Source organism: Brachionichthys hirsutus, chromosome 1 (genome assembly GCF_040956055.1).
Source record: "Brachionichthys hirsutus isolate HB-005 chromosome 1, CSIRO-AGI_Bhir_v1, whole genome shotgun sequence".
Taxonomy (NCBI): Eukaryota; Metazoa; Chordata; class Actinopteri; order Lophiiformes; family Brachionichthyidae; genus Brachionichthys; species Brachionichthys hirsutus.
Genome location: NC_090897.1, coordinates 9,528,642 through 9,545,459, shown reverse-complemented (window position 1 = coordinate 9,545,459; position 16,818 = coordinate 9,528,642). Strand labels below are relative to the sequence as shown.

The following is a 16,818-nucleotide window of genomic DNA, read 5'->3' as shown; positions in this document are numbered from 1 at the left end:
TCCTGATTAGTTTTGTGTGTGTGTTTTTAAATTCCATTATTGAAGCAGACTGGCTCACATACACAACCAACTATCTATACATACAGTACTTGAAAGTAAGCATTTGTTGATTGAGGACTGACATTTGTTACTCAGAAACTTGATTAAATAAAATTCTGTGAGTCAGCCATCCTTCTTCCACCTCTTGTCCGGGGCTCGGGTCCGGGAGGCAACGGTCTACCCTCTCGTTTATTGGGGTAAACTCCAACAGACGGGCACTGAGGCGGGGGGCAATAAGTATTGCCGCTCTTGCCAGTGCCTCTCACCAGTGGCTACTCCAGAGTGGAAGAGAGTTCAACCCCTCTCAAGAAGAATGGTTCCAGATTCCTTGCTGTGTGTCGAGGTGAGGCCAACTATATCCAGTCGGAACTTCTCAACCTCGCACACCAGCTCAGGCTCCTTCCCAGCCAGAGAGGGGGACAGAAACGGAGATAGTCATCACGACTCTCTCCGGATCAACCCCCCCCCCCCCTTTTTTTTGTCCACTTATGTTGTACATATTATGTGTCTTTTTAATTTATTGTTATTTTGCATCTGTGGTGTAATTTATTTTTATTTTATAATTATTTTGCATCAATTGAGTAATTTAATATTAGTTTTATTGGTATTGTTAAGTGTCGATGATTTATGTACTAAGGACTTTTTTGAAATGCTCCTCTTAGACAGGATGTTTGACTGTATTTGTATTTACAAGGCTGATTACAAAGCCTTTCGCTTGCAAACCAGTGAAAGGCTGATTACAATTGACTGTACTTTGTACTCTAACATTCTATCTAATAAATATATTTATTTATTTAATTTATTTATTCATTTATTTAACAGGCACAGCGCACATTGATAAACATTTCTGTAAATGTGCCAGAATTGGCCAAAAGGCTATTTTTCATCTGTTGTCCCTGGACAGAGCTTCCAAGGCACCCCAAATATATACGCATATGAAGTAAAATTTATACAAATACATATAGTTTTTAATTATGTGGTTATTTTATATATCAAATAAGACATTTTCATGTCACCGTAAAACATGTCTATTGACCTAAAATTTATAAAATAATTAAAACCACAAAACAACAGGTGACAGTAAACAACAAAATAAACAGCAGTTTCTTTCAGTGGTGACAGAACTGTGTGCTAATGAGCCATTCTTAAAGTTGAAATTTAAATGCATTGCAGGTCTCTTGATTTCTAACAGTAACTGAGATCGAATTTCACTCGTGCAGCTTTAAAGGAAACGGCAGATTGACCAAATTTGCTTTTCCTTAGTGGGACAACACAGTCCCCTCTTGCAGCACCTCTAGAGACTCGATGTGTGGCAGTTCTTACATCCACAAACTGTCCGAGCGGAGGAGATGTTACACAATTAATAATTGTATACATCAGACATGAATTTCTATATTTAATCAAATTTTCCCAGTTTAATAATTTGTATTTATGTAATATCGGGCAGTGATGAAAATGTGCTGGTTTTTTGAGTAGGACAAAACTATATTTATGCCAATGCATTCTTTGCCGTTTGACCATTCAATTTCATTATCATCACGTTCCATGTCCCTAGAGCTAGTTTCTGGAGCCGAGGGTCGGACAGCCAAGGTCCCCCCGCCTTCCACTGTGCCACCGTGCTGCTTGTTCTCTTTATGATCATCAGTTCCACTTATTTCTATATTTTAAGGAACTTTTCCAGGCTGTTTCTATCATTCTCTGGCACAATTTTGGTCCACATCTTATAAAAGCCGTAGCGGAACGACAAGTCCTTCAGCATTATTCGACCATGAAGCCTCACTTCCTGTGCTGCATCCAGAGACATTTTTGAGGCAGCAAGGAGGAAGAGTTCATCCTGACTCCTTGATGTAATCAATTCCATTATGCAGACCAGCTGGTAAACTAATCTGGCTGTTGTTGCCCTAACAAGAACAGACCGGTGTTTCAGAAGTCCTGGAGCAAGCAACAATTTGAATGTGTATTTGGTGCTGCAGTTCTCGACCAAGGCATCAAGTGCTAATTGGACCGACTTGGTGACAAAGCCCAGTGACTTTTCTGAGAGTTTCAGCAGCAGAGCTTGGCCAGTCCGTTCAACCTCCAGGTCCATGGCTGTCTGTAAGTTGCTATAGAGCGCATGTAGCGTGTCTATAGCTGAGCAAGCCACTGCTGAGCGCAGATTTTGTACCTCTGCAGTAAGATCAAGACACACTCGGCGCAGTTGTGGCTTCAGGATGCATGGGTGGTGTTGGGCCAGAGCTTTAATGATAGCCATGCTTCTTACTTTCTTCTCCCAGTCAGTCGAGGAGATCTGTGTGAAGAAACGACGCAGGCTTTTCTCTGGCTCCAGCAATGGCTTCACATCGACATCTTGGCTTGGTGTACTTTTCCGGTTGCAGCCGTTGGTCTTTGCAAAGACTGTCGATGGTAGCTGAGTTGCTCCGCAAGTTGCTCTTGGTGGGGTACTGTCACTCGCTGGCTTGTCGGCGATCTGCTTGGGCATTAAAGATGTAGTACTGCAGCTGTCTGTTGTCTCTGGGGTCTCTAGGTTCAATGGCAATTCAACAACCCTACTAGTATTTGTGTTTACCCCCATGCTAGTTTGGGTCTTCAGTGGCAGCTCAGCTTTTTTGCAGTTACTGGCTGCCTTCCTGCCCGAGTCCAGCTTTGGTGTTCGACTTTTCGTCGTTGGCCTTATTGGGTTCATCGCCACTGGCAACCCAACCACTCTGCTCGTTGTATATTTGGAGTCTTTGGACCCCATGCTAGTTTGGGTCTTCAATGGCATCTCAGCTTTTTTGCAGTTACTGGCTGCCTTCCTGCCCGAGTCCAGCTTTGGTGTTCGACTTTTCGTCGTTGGCCTTATTGGGTTCATCGCCACTGGCAACCCAACCACTCTGCTCTTTGTATATTTGGAGTCTTTGGACCCCATGCTAGTTTGGGACTTCTTGCTATCCGCTTCAACTTCGAGTCTGACTTTCTGTGGAACTCTATTTGTCCACATCTTTCGGAAGTTCTCGTTGTTGGAAAATTCCCTTACTAAAAGTTTACCTACGACCATCACTTCCTGTGCTGCATCCACAGACAGTTTTGAAACAGCAGCAAAGACGCGCTTGTTCAAACCCTTTCCTGCGGTCATCATGCGATCAACTCCCATTCTGTTAGCTAGCTGGCGTAAAAGTTTTGCGCTGCACAGTCTTATAGCAACAGAAGTGTGGCACAGGCCTTTGTCAAGCAAGACATCGGAAACGATCATGTAATCACAGTTCAGAACAAAGGCATTGAGAGCGTCGTAAATGTCTTGGCGAAAGGCTGCACTTTCTTTCTCTTTTATCTTCAGCAGCAGCGCTTTGCCTGTTGTTCCAGCCACTGGGTCCATGTCGTGCTTTAAGTTCACATAAAGCTCCCGTAATGTGTTGATAGCAGAAATGGCAACTGCTGGGTGCACATTTTTCAACTCTTCGATGATAACGGTGCACACACGGTGGAGGTTGCACTTCAGGATCAAGGAGTGGCCTCTTGCCAGATGTTGCATCATGTTCAGGCTCTTTACTTTCCTTTGCCAGTCATTTGAAGAGAGCTGTATGAAGAAATGGTACAGACAGTCCCATGGGGACATCCCTGGTTTAGGAAGAATGGTTTGCTTTTGTTTATCGCCCTTCTCCAATAAAGTCCAGAGCCCAGAAGCGTTCTTGTATTCTGTTCCTGGCAGTCTTTTAACCATCGGCAGAAAAGTCTGGCGGTCTCTGTCTAACACTGGTGCTTTCTGTTTGAATGCCTGAGCACCAATGATCACATCCTGCATTACATGTAGGTGTTGCAATGGACTAATAATCTCCATTGGATAATATTTTGGGAAAAGAACAATTTTATTTATATCAGTCACTTGAAAGAAGGAACATCAAAGCACAATGAAACCAGGTGAGCCTTTGATAACATTAAATGTAAGAGCTCAGGTGTCTGTGACGTTACTTTGAAAGAAACCTTTCATGGAAACTACATTCCCTGATGACAGTGGCCTCTCAGGAGGATCATGTGCCACAATCTAAAAGGGTTTAGTTCCAGTCCCTGAATCTTAATCCAGTCCAGCGTCTGTGGGATGTGCTGTACAAACAAGTCTGATCCATGGAGGCCCCACCTCCCAATTTACAGGATTTACAGGATCTGGTGCTGATGTCTTGGTGCCAGGTACCACAGCACACCTTCAGAAGTCTAGCGGAGTCCATGTCCCGATGGGTCAGGGCTGTCTTGGCAGCAAAAGGGCAACTTAAACGATATCAGCCATGTGACCATTATGTTACAGCTGATAAGTGAAGCTGATCACTGTTCCACTGCTCAGGTGTGTTTTCAGTGAATGAATCAGAAAAACTTTATTATCCCAGGGAGGGGCAATTTGTTGCACAGCCAGCAGAGACACACAGCAATTCAGTCATCACACAATTAAAGCATAAAAAGTGCACAAGTGGCATAGAAGCTGGTCATAAGGCTGTTGATAAAACCAATAGATGCAGGAAGAAATGACTTTTGGAATCTATATTTCCTGCACTTTGGTACCATGTACAGCCGACCGGACAGCAACAGCTTGTATTCGGAGGACAAGTCAGTGGGTCGGGTCAGCCAGGACAGCTTGTGTTTTATATTATTCATTTATACACTTTTATTCTGAAAGTATTAACCGGAAGCTGTGCGTATATTAACATTTGCATCTTAGGCGTTCGTCAAACGTGAGCGCACAAACCGTTCACACGTCGAGTAGCGGACTGCATCCATCGCGTCGAGTCCCCGGCCGGCTCAGAGCTCGGCGTCGTTGGTTGTTGGTTCGCTTCAACGCGTCAGCGGTGAGTTCATCGTCGGACACGGACTACAAATATTCCTCATCTTAATTATGTACACAATAAAACTACGATTACCACATTCATGTATCTACTGACGACGGACGTCACCGAGATTCAACCGAACAGCGATCACTCAATTTAGTATTGATTCATAGAACATAATAGTAGAAATATAAAGTTTGTTAATTAAAAGTGTTTTTATTTTTATAGCATCTTTTTTATTGTCCCATGCTATGTGGATGTTTAGATCCAGATATATTAACTTAACTATGAACGTCAGTGTTAATGCTGTCCTGCGAATAATTAAATTGTTTTTATTTACGTTCTTATAAACTATAAAGCCTGATTGGTTGGTTGATATTAACTAATATCATCACAGAACTGTGCAATGTAATTTAGAAAGGATGCAAGCATTAGATAGGCTGAACGTGCATGTTTTCTTTTTTTAAATAAATGATCTGCATATTCTTTACTAAATGTCAATACTGTATTCGTTTTTAGTTATGCCATCCAATTATCCTGAATTGTAACGAATATTTCTGAATGCAACTTTGGAGATACATTTAATTTGTAAGGACTTAATTGATAAAGTAAAATAAAGCTTTATTGTGCATATATGTAGCCCTACATGTTTAATGTTTGAGGAATTATTTTTATTTTCAATGCTAATTCTTCTATCTGTATGCGAGTGGGTCAAAGCTCCTCTGTTGATGCCCAACCATCGCTCTAATATGCAGAGTTAAAATAAAGTGAGTCGAACTGGCACGCTGTCCTGATCAATAGCCAAAGGAGCATTTGGCTGCTTTCGCACATCGTGGGTCTGTGCAACGCTTCAACTGACCCTTTTGATGTACAGCTTTTCTTCTCACAGCTTCTGCTGCCAAACTGCAATCAAAAGTCTCTGTGGAGGTGCCTGTTTTGTCTCTAGATCAGTTTTCGATGCATGTAGTACACGAGAGAGAATATTCATAATAGGATATAGCGTATTTAAAAGCTGAATGATTGTGGATTCCAAATGAGCAGTGCCAGAAAGGGACATCTCATATCTTTAAATTATGAGGCATATGGTAGGAAAATGAATGTTTTTGATGTTTTTGATTTTATAGTTTCTGATTCTAAATAATTTTGTAGTCAATAGTTGTTTTCATAATAAATGAAGAGTTTTGATGATATTTTTTAAATTCTATTCTTTCCTGGCTGTCTCCTGATCGTTTCTTGCTCTGCTGCTGCTGCTGCTGCTGCTGCTGTGTGTGTGTGTGTGTGTGTGTGTAAGCGTTCAGGTCGCGTCACTGGATGGCATCTACAGGCTATGTGGTGAGGAGAACCACAGGTCCATCTGTGCCTGCCTTTTCTCCGTGTGCGGATCGGAGGCACTCGGTCTATTTGTAGATCACAGCATGGCTGCTGCAGCCTTACAAAAGGAGCGGCGAGCGCTAGTTAGTTTACTTCTACTCCTGGCGACGCATCCTGGGTGTACTGCTCTTGCCCGTAGTCAGCTGGGATAGGCTCCAGCAACACCCGCGACCCGCTACGAGGCTAAAGCGGCTGTAGATGAGACGACTGAGCTATTTTGTAAGCCTCTAAAATGTCAGAAAAATGCTTTTGTTCACATACTTCCAAACCCCATGTTACTCTAATGTGTTTATGTTGCAGAATTTAAGTTTGACAGCGAACTCATTTATAATTGAGCTGTAATAAACTGATAGAAATCATAAATCATAAATCATAATAAAACAAACAGCACACATTTACATATAAAGGAATGAGACCTGAGTTCTGTTATGTTATATTTATATAATATATAGTTATATTCACTTCTTGGCCAGTAGAAGAGAAAAAAAAAAGATAAAATAATTCATTAACTATTATTCCTTTAAGCATCTGGTGGCTCATCACATATTTCAATGATAATAGGAATTTTCTTTGACTTCCTGCTGATGACTCTGACAAGAAGGAAGAAGGTCATTTCCTTTTGTCAATTAAATTACCAGCTTTTAAACAAGCTGTCCTCCTCAAGTATATGAAGCAGACACATAATGCGAATGCTCTGGTGCTCATTCAAAGATTTCTAGTTTTAACAAGATTAAATTCAGTCAAATTGAATTAAAAAGCAGATGTCAGACCTCAGAGTTTCCCCTTCCCTGAACTCTGTCACAGCTCCTCTTTTCTCAGTGGTCTTTTTCCAGATTCATTTGAGTTGATTCAAACACACAATAGATTTTACTGTGAGATATTTAAGTTATTGCTTAAATCTGTGTTATAACTACAAGTGCAAATTGAGATTTTACTTTTCTAATAAGCAAATTGGGTAAAGAAAAGTGAGAGTAAAACCCTTCCAGCGAAATTAGGACAAATAGGAGCAAGGGTCAGAGAGCAAAACCTGTTCCTAGATGGGACCTCAGAGGAGGCCATATAATAAATAATTTGTAGTAATTAATAAGCTTTGTTGTATTTTTAAGTATTCATTGTGTAACAACGGGAGAGAAATCTCCATCTCCATGTTGAATAGAATTAAAGGTCGGGCCGTTCCTCGCTGGGTTTAGAAGCTAGCTTTAACAAAGAATAATGAGAATAACTTCATTTGTTGATGGCTTTGTTCTCTGTTTGGACTACCGGGTCATTCTACACAGATATGAGAGACGGTGCCTGAATTACAGGACCACTCAGAACACTCAGCATGAGGGGGATGATAATTCAGGACAGTCTGAGCTTATTCTCACAGACCAGAACCAGATGGCCTCTGTAATTACAGCTCCCTGTGTGGTCCTGCTCAGAGCTGGATCATCTGCACGGAAGGTAAGCCTGCTGTATTGATCTCAGCTAATAGAAGCGAGCATCGGGATGAACACAGGACGAAGGAGTGGGGCGCCTCGCCCTCTACCCTTGCAGCCCCCGCTTCGTGTTTAAGTGTAATTGGGTCTTTGGGGGTATTACACGCGCACCTCTCAGCTTTTCACTTTCACCTTCTTGGTTGGGTTTGTTCTCCACAAGCTGACGAGCTCTGCAATCTCAGCTGACAGCGATTCTGACACAATTCTGTCAGAAGCAAAGTTTTAAAGCAAGCGGATACCGTCGTTCAGCTCGATACCGGCCTGTTGACCGTTTGCCGGAGCTTTCCTCTGTGGCTTGTTGCTGATTGTCAGGTTTCAGCCACTTCTTGGATGGAGTTTAATCGTTTTGCCTTTGCCGTCAGGGCCACCAACGAAATGTCCCTCTCATGCTGAAGTAGGCGCAGGAGCGATCATGTTGTCTCCCATGACTGTGCTGATGAACACTTTAAAAGGGAGGAGCAGGCCGCTCCTTTGAACTTGTTTTCACCAGCATGACTTTGAGTTTGAATCCGCAGCTCAAACTGATCATTAAACACTCCAGAGATGAAAACCATTATTCGGTGTTTCTGAACGTGTTCACTCGATGTGGGATGATTCGCTCTCTCGCCTCTTCTGCACGTGAACGTGATTCATAGCATCCTCTGCAGCCCACGTCACCAGCGCAGCAGCCTGCAGCAGCCTGCAGCAGCCTGCAGCTGAATGCAGAGCTAAAGACATTGTCCTGCTCTAAAATAAGTCGTTTGCCAACGACGTCTGCTCACAGCTTTGTGTCGAGGACAGCGGTCAGAGGTGGAGGGACGACCAGGATCAATACATTACACGACTTGAACAGAATAACTAATGCTGGTGTGCTGAGTTGTTTCAGGCGCTCAGCGGCTCTGTTCTTTAATGTCTTTGATGAACTACTGCTTTGCTCCAAAGGAAACGCTGTGTAGTAACTGCAGTGGGTTTTGTTTCCTTCACTTTGGTGTGAATTCTCTGGGGCTTTGTGAGTCCTGATCCGGCAGGTGACCCATCAACACGTCAGACAGCTGATTGTACATTTTCAGCCTTTCGTGTTTTTTCTTTTTGCATTGATTGCAAAGTGGTTGTGGCTCAGCTGAATAATGATTCCGTTAGGCAGAGCGGGATTTGATAATATTTGAATCAAAATTTCAGCTCAATAAAATCTGAAGAACACAGACACACAACTCTGACGTCAAACTCATAAATACTTACTAAAGATTTTTATTTTTTTAACATGGATTGGTGTACATTTCATAAGCAGTACTCGTTATAGAGAAATATTTGGAAGTTAAACTGAGGCTTTGATCAAATATGGGCATAACTGAATATCAGCGTTGTAAATATAGCATCTTAAAAGTTAAACTCATGGACAATCCAATCCTCATGGAGTGAAGCTTTATTTTGGCTGCTTTCTAATCCAAACTACTTCAGCGTTCTCACCCAGGATGGACTGGAGAAAATTGGTCGTGACCTCATACTGGGTGGCAGATGGCGATCTTGACTGTTCATATTCAGTCTCATTGCATTTATCTTACAGATATATTTTCTATGATATCATCGCAATCTTTATGTTTTAATTTTTTTCATTATTGATGACTGTCCATGTTTGTTTTTGTGTGTTCATCTGTAGTTTCTGTGTAAATGTGCTAACATGAGTGATTAGCAGATCTGTGCTAATAATGTTGCGATCTGGAGCGCACCGATCGCCATATGTTCGACATGCCTTTATTTTATTAACTCTTACTTCACACAAAGAGGCAGCAATTACACAGAGTGCTCTGTAGTCACAAATCCTGTTTAATGCAGAGCACCCAACCTTTTGTGTTAAACTAAAAGTCTCCCACAGTCAATCACACAGTTGTGAGGTCACCACATAGACACACACACAAAGAGCCAGGCGGTGAATAAACTGGGGTTACTGCTGTTAATTGCTTTGTTGACCAGGCGCATCAGAGTACGGCTGTTCTTTTCCCGTCCTGACCACGAGCATCAAGTCAAGCTTTAGTTGTCTCATCAATGCTTTAACAATGTTAAGAGATTATTTATAAGGCTAAATATTTGTACACTATTTACATTTTTCAGTCATACATTTTACACTAAATACATACAAATCCACCATTTCCCCCAGTTTCAGAAATGTTTGATTAAAAACTACAAGCAGCCATTTTTTTAAAGTGACTGAACCTTTCTAAAATTAAACTACATCCATCAGAACCCTTTTTTTAATACAGTATTTACATCATCATCATCAGGATGGAGCTGAGACAAAGGTTTAGAAATGAAATGAATATTTAGTTTTGACATTTTCATGCTATGTGTTGCCTGAGCTTCACGTATTAAACTGCAGCCGTTGCTGTCATGAAGCACCAGTTGGTCCTCTTCACACCCCCGGCGATGGCCGTACTTCCATCAACATGTCCACCTCGGTACCAGCCAACATCCCTGCTTGTGTAAAATGATCCCACAGGGACAGGCTGTCAGTGTCGCGTCCCAGAACTGACAAAAACTGTTACTGCTGGTGCGTCGTCCTGCATTTCTCCATCATGCCTTTAATGTTTGCTCATATTGACCAGAGCGCAGAATATATGAGTTTATATGGCATGAAGAAACTCTTTAAAAAAAGAATGTGTAATTGTATGCAGGACCATTCATATTTGTGCTGTTTGTGTCCATTTTTCTAATTTCGGCATGTATTCTTATTTACCTAAAATCACTGCAAATGTGCAATCGAGCCGTACAGATTTAAAATGCTTCAATAGATGGATTTTGATACGAGCAAAGCTGATTGCTGCTGAGCATTTTCCTCATCGGCTCATCGACCGATCAAAGATTTGGTGTATAAAATGTCTCAGTGTTCACGCCGTGATGTTTGTGTGTTTACAGGGGACGGGGGGGGGGGGGGACGTTTCAGCTCGAGCCTCAGCCATGGAGGGGGACTGTCTGAGCAGCATGAAGTATCTCATGTTCATCTCCAACTTCTTCATCTTTGTGAGTTCACCGCCATGTTCAGCTTCACAGTGATACCGAAGACCATCAGAAAACACTCCTGGAGTGACTAATGTGTAGCACGTGGCTAAAAGTTCACTCGGCTTCCTTCTATTAATGACACGGCAAATAATCTGAGCACATAAAAAGATAGAAGGTGCAAAAAGGTTGTGTTTAATGTTTAAGTCATAAGGCTGAAATATCAGCTCAGCAATAAGCAAATGATCAATGACAAGAAGCAGAAATGTCTCTTACGTCTGTGGCATTTGTGTATGAGGCACACCGGCTAAACTAAATTAGTGATATAATAATAATCTCCCATCAAGAACAGGACCTAATGCTAGTTTTCCAAATGTTCCCACACACTGGTCAGGTTCATGCAGTGAAAGGGTCAGCTGTCCTCCTGGTGGTGCATCTATCTGGATAATGCATGTTTCAATCCCTTTCTGCTGCCTCAGGGTAGAAGTGCACCGTTAATGCGCTCCGTCTGCCCATATGGATGCGAGTACACAGTGGTCAGAAACAGGCACACTGCGTCTGCGTTTATCTACGATAAAAGTCACTTCAAATATATTGTTTTCATTTGTGAATACAGTATTTGGTGAGGAAATCATATAAAATAAGATCTGTCTGTGTGAGGCCCCGACAAACAGTACGCACATTTATATATTATACTTACGTATGACATCCATTGATCACTGACATGATCTGAAAACATCGTCCTCCATTCATGGTCACATTATTATCCTGAAGGCAAATGAGTGATTCGTGATTCACGGTGCATCGACCCAACCTGGCTTCACTCTGACTGATTATCCCTCTCCCTCCCAGCTGGGGGGTTCCTTCCTGCTCAGTGTCGGCTTTTGGGTACTTCTGGACCCGATGGGCTTCAGTGAGATCGTGGCGGCCAACCCCCTTCTGTTCACTGGGGTCTACATCATCCTGGCCATGGGGGGGGTGCTGTTCGTACTGGGCTTCCTGGGATGCTGCGGAGCCATCAGGGAGAACAAGTGTCTCCTGCTCGTTGTGAGTCTGTTACTCTTTACTGAGAAGCCTGTAGCTCTATTGTTATTATTATATATATTTTTTGTATATTGCTGCAATACCTGATACTGCTTTAACTACATTATGGTGTTGGAATGAGATCCACTACACAAATAAAGGAAGAGTTCACCCACTGCCTACTCACTCCCACGCTAACGCAGTCAGGTGAAACAGCAAAACATCCACAGAGCTCGACGGCAAACAAAAGAATCGAGGAAGATGAAGACCTCTTTAGGAAAAACTCTTACTGTACCCGAGACTGTGCTGAATTCAGTTGTGTTCAAAGGTTAGCCGTTATACTGTCCGTTTAGATCCTACACTGATTTTATTTTTCCAGCAGATGATATTGTAGCTTCCAGAATTGTGAAATTATATCTGCATGTTACCACACACACACACACACACACACACACACGCTTACACAGTGGAATTAAACAACTGTGATTCTGTTTTTCTAACAACTTATTAGCTGCATATGTAGGAGGCTTGTTACTAAGGCAACCCATTAAAACAATCAAAGACATCATTATATTGAATGACATATGATTGTGGGTGAGAAAAAGAAGGTGAGTGGCCCACAGCTCTAAAAAAATAAACGAAGCCAGCTATGTGTGAGGTCATGGTGATGTCATCACAATGAAAACAGTTTATTCAAGCCATACTTTTTTTATTTGTGTCTTTCCTTAGTTCTTCATGCTCATCCTCTTCATCTTCCTGGCAGAGTTGTCTGCTGCCATCCTGGCCTTCCTCTTCAGGGACCACGTGAGTAAAGTGTCTGGATTAGTTCCCCTCATCATTGGATCACACCAAAAGGACGTCTCACTGAACCTAGAAATGAGAAAATCTAATTAAGTGTAATGGGTTGTTCAAACTGCTGCTACATTGTGTGTTGTTGTAACCAGAAATGTGCCGGGCCTCTCAAACCTACAGTCTATGGACAGATTTACCATGAAGCACAATCACTTACCTGCATCCCACACTTATGCATAACAATCAGCATGTCGATACTTTTTCTTTTCAATAAAATGTGTTTGTAAATGTGTTCCTTTATTACACATACGCATGACATATAGTCCATATAGTATGCGGCTGCTCAGGGGACACATGCTATATAAGCATACTATAGTATAAGGATCCCTCCTCTGTTGCCAGTAATGAAGATCTCCCCCCGTAGAGCAGATGGGCTGTAATCAGGCTATCGCCGGGGCACACCATGAACCAGATGAGAGATGCTGCTTAATCCACATTATCCACATTTTCTATCACGGGTGGATCAGAGAGTTACGCCCAACATTCCAAAGATACAGCCCCCCCCCCCCCCCCTGAAGTGATCTCCTGACCTGCTCTGTGTCTGCGTCTCTCTACAGTTAACCAGAGAGTATTTCAGCCGAGAGTTGAAACGTCATTATCGAGGTCACAACAACACTGATGTCTTCTCATCCACATGGAACACCATCATGACCACGGTGAAGCATTGACTTTCCAGTCCCTCCTCTTGTTTGCATTTTAAACTACCTTAAAATAGACCCTGTCTACAGCACTATCCATCTATGTCGAGGTCTGTGTTGAATAAAGGCAACTGGACTGGAAAAGCTTGAAGACGTTTCAGAACTGAAGAAGACTCTTGTGTCTTTCAGCTCTTCCTATAAGTCCAGTTGACTTCAAAACACAAATCTACACGACGCGGTCGACGGAGAATCTCTACAGATATTCGTCCACGTCCGAGCCCCACGATGAGCTGTCGTTTTTCTTTGCACAGTTCAACTGCTGCGGCGTAAGCGGCCCTGAGGACTATGAGGAGAGCCTCTTCAGGCTTCTCAGCCCCAGTCAGCTGGTCCCCGAGGCCTGTTGCCAGAGAAGCAGTTACCATGGAGATGTCAATGTGGAGCAGTGCGTGAGTGGAAGTGTGGCCTTCAGACATAACAAGGTGAATAGAGGAAACTTTTTACACACATATGAAATTGTCATGTATGGTTTAAGAAACATGTTCATCTTAGGTGATCAGATGTCGATCGTTATGTAGAACGTAATGAGTCCTTTCATTTCACCTCAAAGTGGAGGAACCTGACAATTCTAAGTATTTTATAGAGTCTTACTTAAGTTCTTTCCGATCTCCGTCTTTCTCTGGCTTTCAGCAGCTGTTTGAAGGCACAGTTTCAACTCATCTCATCATTTACACCTTATTCATTTCTTAACAATTAGTATGTCATATTTCATTTTATACACTCTTAAATTTCTCTCTTGGCGTAAAAGACACGTTTTCTGTGAGGACTTTTTTCTGCATAATGAGAAAGGATCTGATGGGATGTGTTATAATGTTAGATAGGTGCAGACCAGGTGTAAACAGGCGGTCCATGACAGAGTAATGATTGTAGTTACCAAAACTCAGTTGAGTTAGTTATAGCAGTTTTATAGGTTGATTTGATGATAAAGTTTCTGTAATTGTCTGTCAATCTTGGTGCTAGTGAATTTAATCTGTTGGAATAAGTGCAAAAAGTCTGAACGACATAACACTGAACATTATGGAGCTTCATAAGCGAAATCTTACTCTGCATCCGTGCCGATAATACTGATATACAGCAATGCAATAAAGGGGGTTAAAGCAGATGAAAATGCTAAATCTAAAAAATGAAAGTAACAGAAAAAAACCCACAAAAACAACACTTTACCTTTGTCAAAAGATATTTTTTTAACCAAAGCATATTTTAATCAAAAACTCTGACATCCCTGATACATTTTATAATTTAGAAATTAAATATTTCCACCCTGTTGTGCTTTCACAGATTTAAATACCAATTTAAAACATGTTATTCAGAAAGCTGTGTACTTCTCTTTATACATCAGAGTAGTTTCATGACAAATAATAATTTGTTCCTTTCTTGTGTGAATTAATTCTTGCAGGGCTGTTACTCTGCAATTGTTGACAACTTTGAGACGTACATTTACACGGCAGGCGCTCTGGCCATCGTGGTGCTGGCGATTGAAGTATGTACTGTGTATATTAAAATAACGTATTACTTGTTTTTCATACGAGCACAGAGGGGAATGATTTAGAGTTATGAAAACGGCAGCATTACATCTATAACTGGAGCAAAGAGGGTTGCCAAACCCTGTCGAATGGTGTGACATAATAAATGTCTATGCCTCAAGGCATTGTGGGAAAGCAATATTTCCTCTCCTTTTACAAAGGATCATCCAGTGTGACCTAAGGATGTTAGACGGAAGCATGGAAGCACCATTCCTCACAGAATTCCATGGCTGCTTCTTGCATACCTGTGCGCCATTTCCTTTAATTAGGAATCCTAAAAGGACAATAATGGAACTACTGCATCTTAACATAATCACTAGAGTACCATGTGGTTTAAATAAATACAATTAGTAAATAATACAATAGATTTATATCTTCTGTGGAAACCAATGAGACAGGAAATAGGATGATGTTAACTGAAAAACACTCCAGATTTGTTTTGTGGGACTTCCAAAAATAAAATCATTCTTTATCCTATTTTATTAAAACCTACGTACCACCCTGTCCGTCTGCCATGAAGCACAACAAAATGCTCGGTTTAAAATGTCACATTCTCTTTGCAGCTCTTCGCCATGGTGTTTGCCATGTGTTTATTCCGTGGAATCCAGTAACCGCCATCACCGTCAGAGGATCACAAACAGAGGGAAAACTGTGAAGTGTGAAATGTACAGTGATTGTTTACGTGTCTCATTGGTTGTGTGACATCATTTTCTACTTCACCACAGCAGAACGGCGTTGAAGGTACTTTGCTTTCAGTACAATCGACACATACAGGAAGTACTCTGTGAAAGGTTCTCTTCTGTCTGCACTGTTTTCTCAGAGGAGCCGAGAAGCGAAAGCCTGAGGACAAAGTGAATTATAGCTTGTCTTCAGACCAGAGATGACATCTCAGTCCAGGACCAACAAATGTTGGACAGTTGGAGACATGGCTTATAGCCTCAATGTGCCCGTGATTGTGGAGAGTCCGTACACAAAGCTGCATTTGCAGTGAGTTTCTGAACAGTTACATCTGGTAAATGTGAAGGTGATAATGTCGTATGAGCCATTCAACAATGGAAGTCAGACCTCGTTGGGCTTCAAGCAACGATATTCTTTCAATATCAACCTCTGACTTTACTGTGACTTTTACTGGCAGTTTCACTAAGCTCCCTCAAAGTAATTGTACAGCCAATAAAACTCAGTCACTATCCACTCACGCTTATGTGTATGGATGATTTAGTGAGGTTTCACAAGCCACAAACATTTCTGGAGCTTTACAGCAAGGCAGAATGACAACTGAAAAAGGAAATGTTTAAAGCAAATAAAAATACTGTTAATATGACATAATCCAAGTAATAATAATCAGAGTGTCAGATCTCAAACTGATTTATAAAGGCATTTTCATAGTAAACCCTTCACTGCTGCTAAGGTAAAGGACTTAGCATGCATCTCAGGTTATTGATATTTACGTGTGCTGGTAGATGAGATCAACCAGACTCTTACTTCAGTGTTTACCTCCTCTAATGATAATGTATACAAATGAAAATGTAGTGGTCCTAAGATCTATCCTTGTTGTACTCCACAGGCAACCCCATAGTGTTTGTAGACTTGGTCATCTGAGGAAACAAAGAAATAAAATACAGTAATTTTTATATCATGGACCAAATTCTAATAATATTTTGGAGGACCCCCCCAAGATGGGCAGTTCCTAGTAGACAATCATTTGAACTGCTCAAACCTCTCCCCAAAACAGAATCACAATGAAGCACATGTATGTTTTTATTTATCATTTATTTACTTATATTTTTTGTAACATACTGGACCCATCTACTATATTATGGACAACTTGTTTATTTGATACATACTGAATGCCAGAAAACGGTTTCCTACATGAAGATTGTTCTCATTAAAGTCATTAATCGTTATTCTTTATTTCCTACACAATCAGATTTTTTTTTTATTCGTGTTGTATGACTAGTCTGTGCATTCTTGCAGGGTTCAATGTACTGCTAAGTTTGTTATTGCGCTCCTATAATTTGAAGCATCTTCAGAATACAGGGTGTGTTTATTGTAAAATACTGTGTAAATGTACAGC

General features: G+C 41.4%; 1 protein-coding gene across 1 annotated transcript; it reads left to right on the top strand.

The window, feature by feature from the left end:
• Positions 1–10,591: 10,591 nt before the first annotated feature.
• On the top strand, positions 10,592–15,355 carry LOC137895349 (tetraspanin-18B-like). The gene is made up of 7 exons (XM_068740838.1): positions 10,592–10,675; positions 11,504–11,698; positions 12,404–12,478; positions 13,084–13,182; positions 13,476–13,643; positions 14,618–14,701; positions 15,308–15,355. Exons 1-7 carry the CDS (start codon positions 10,613–10,615, stop codon positions 15,353–15,355), a joined length of 732 nt encoding a protein of 243 aa, XP_068596939.1. The 5' UTR covers positions 10,592–10,612.
• Positions 15,356–16,818: the final 1,463 nt, after the last annotated feature.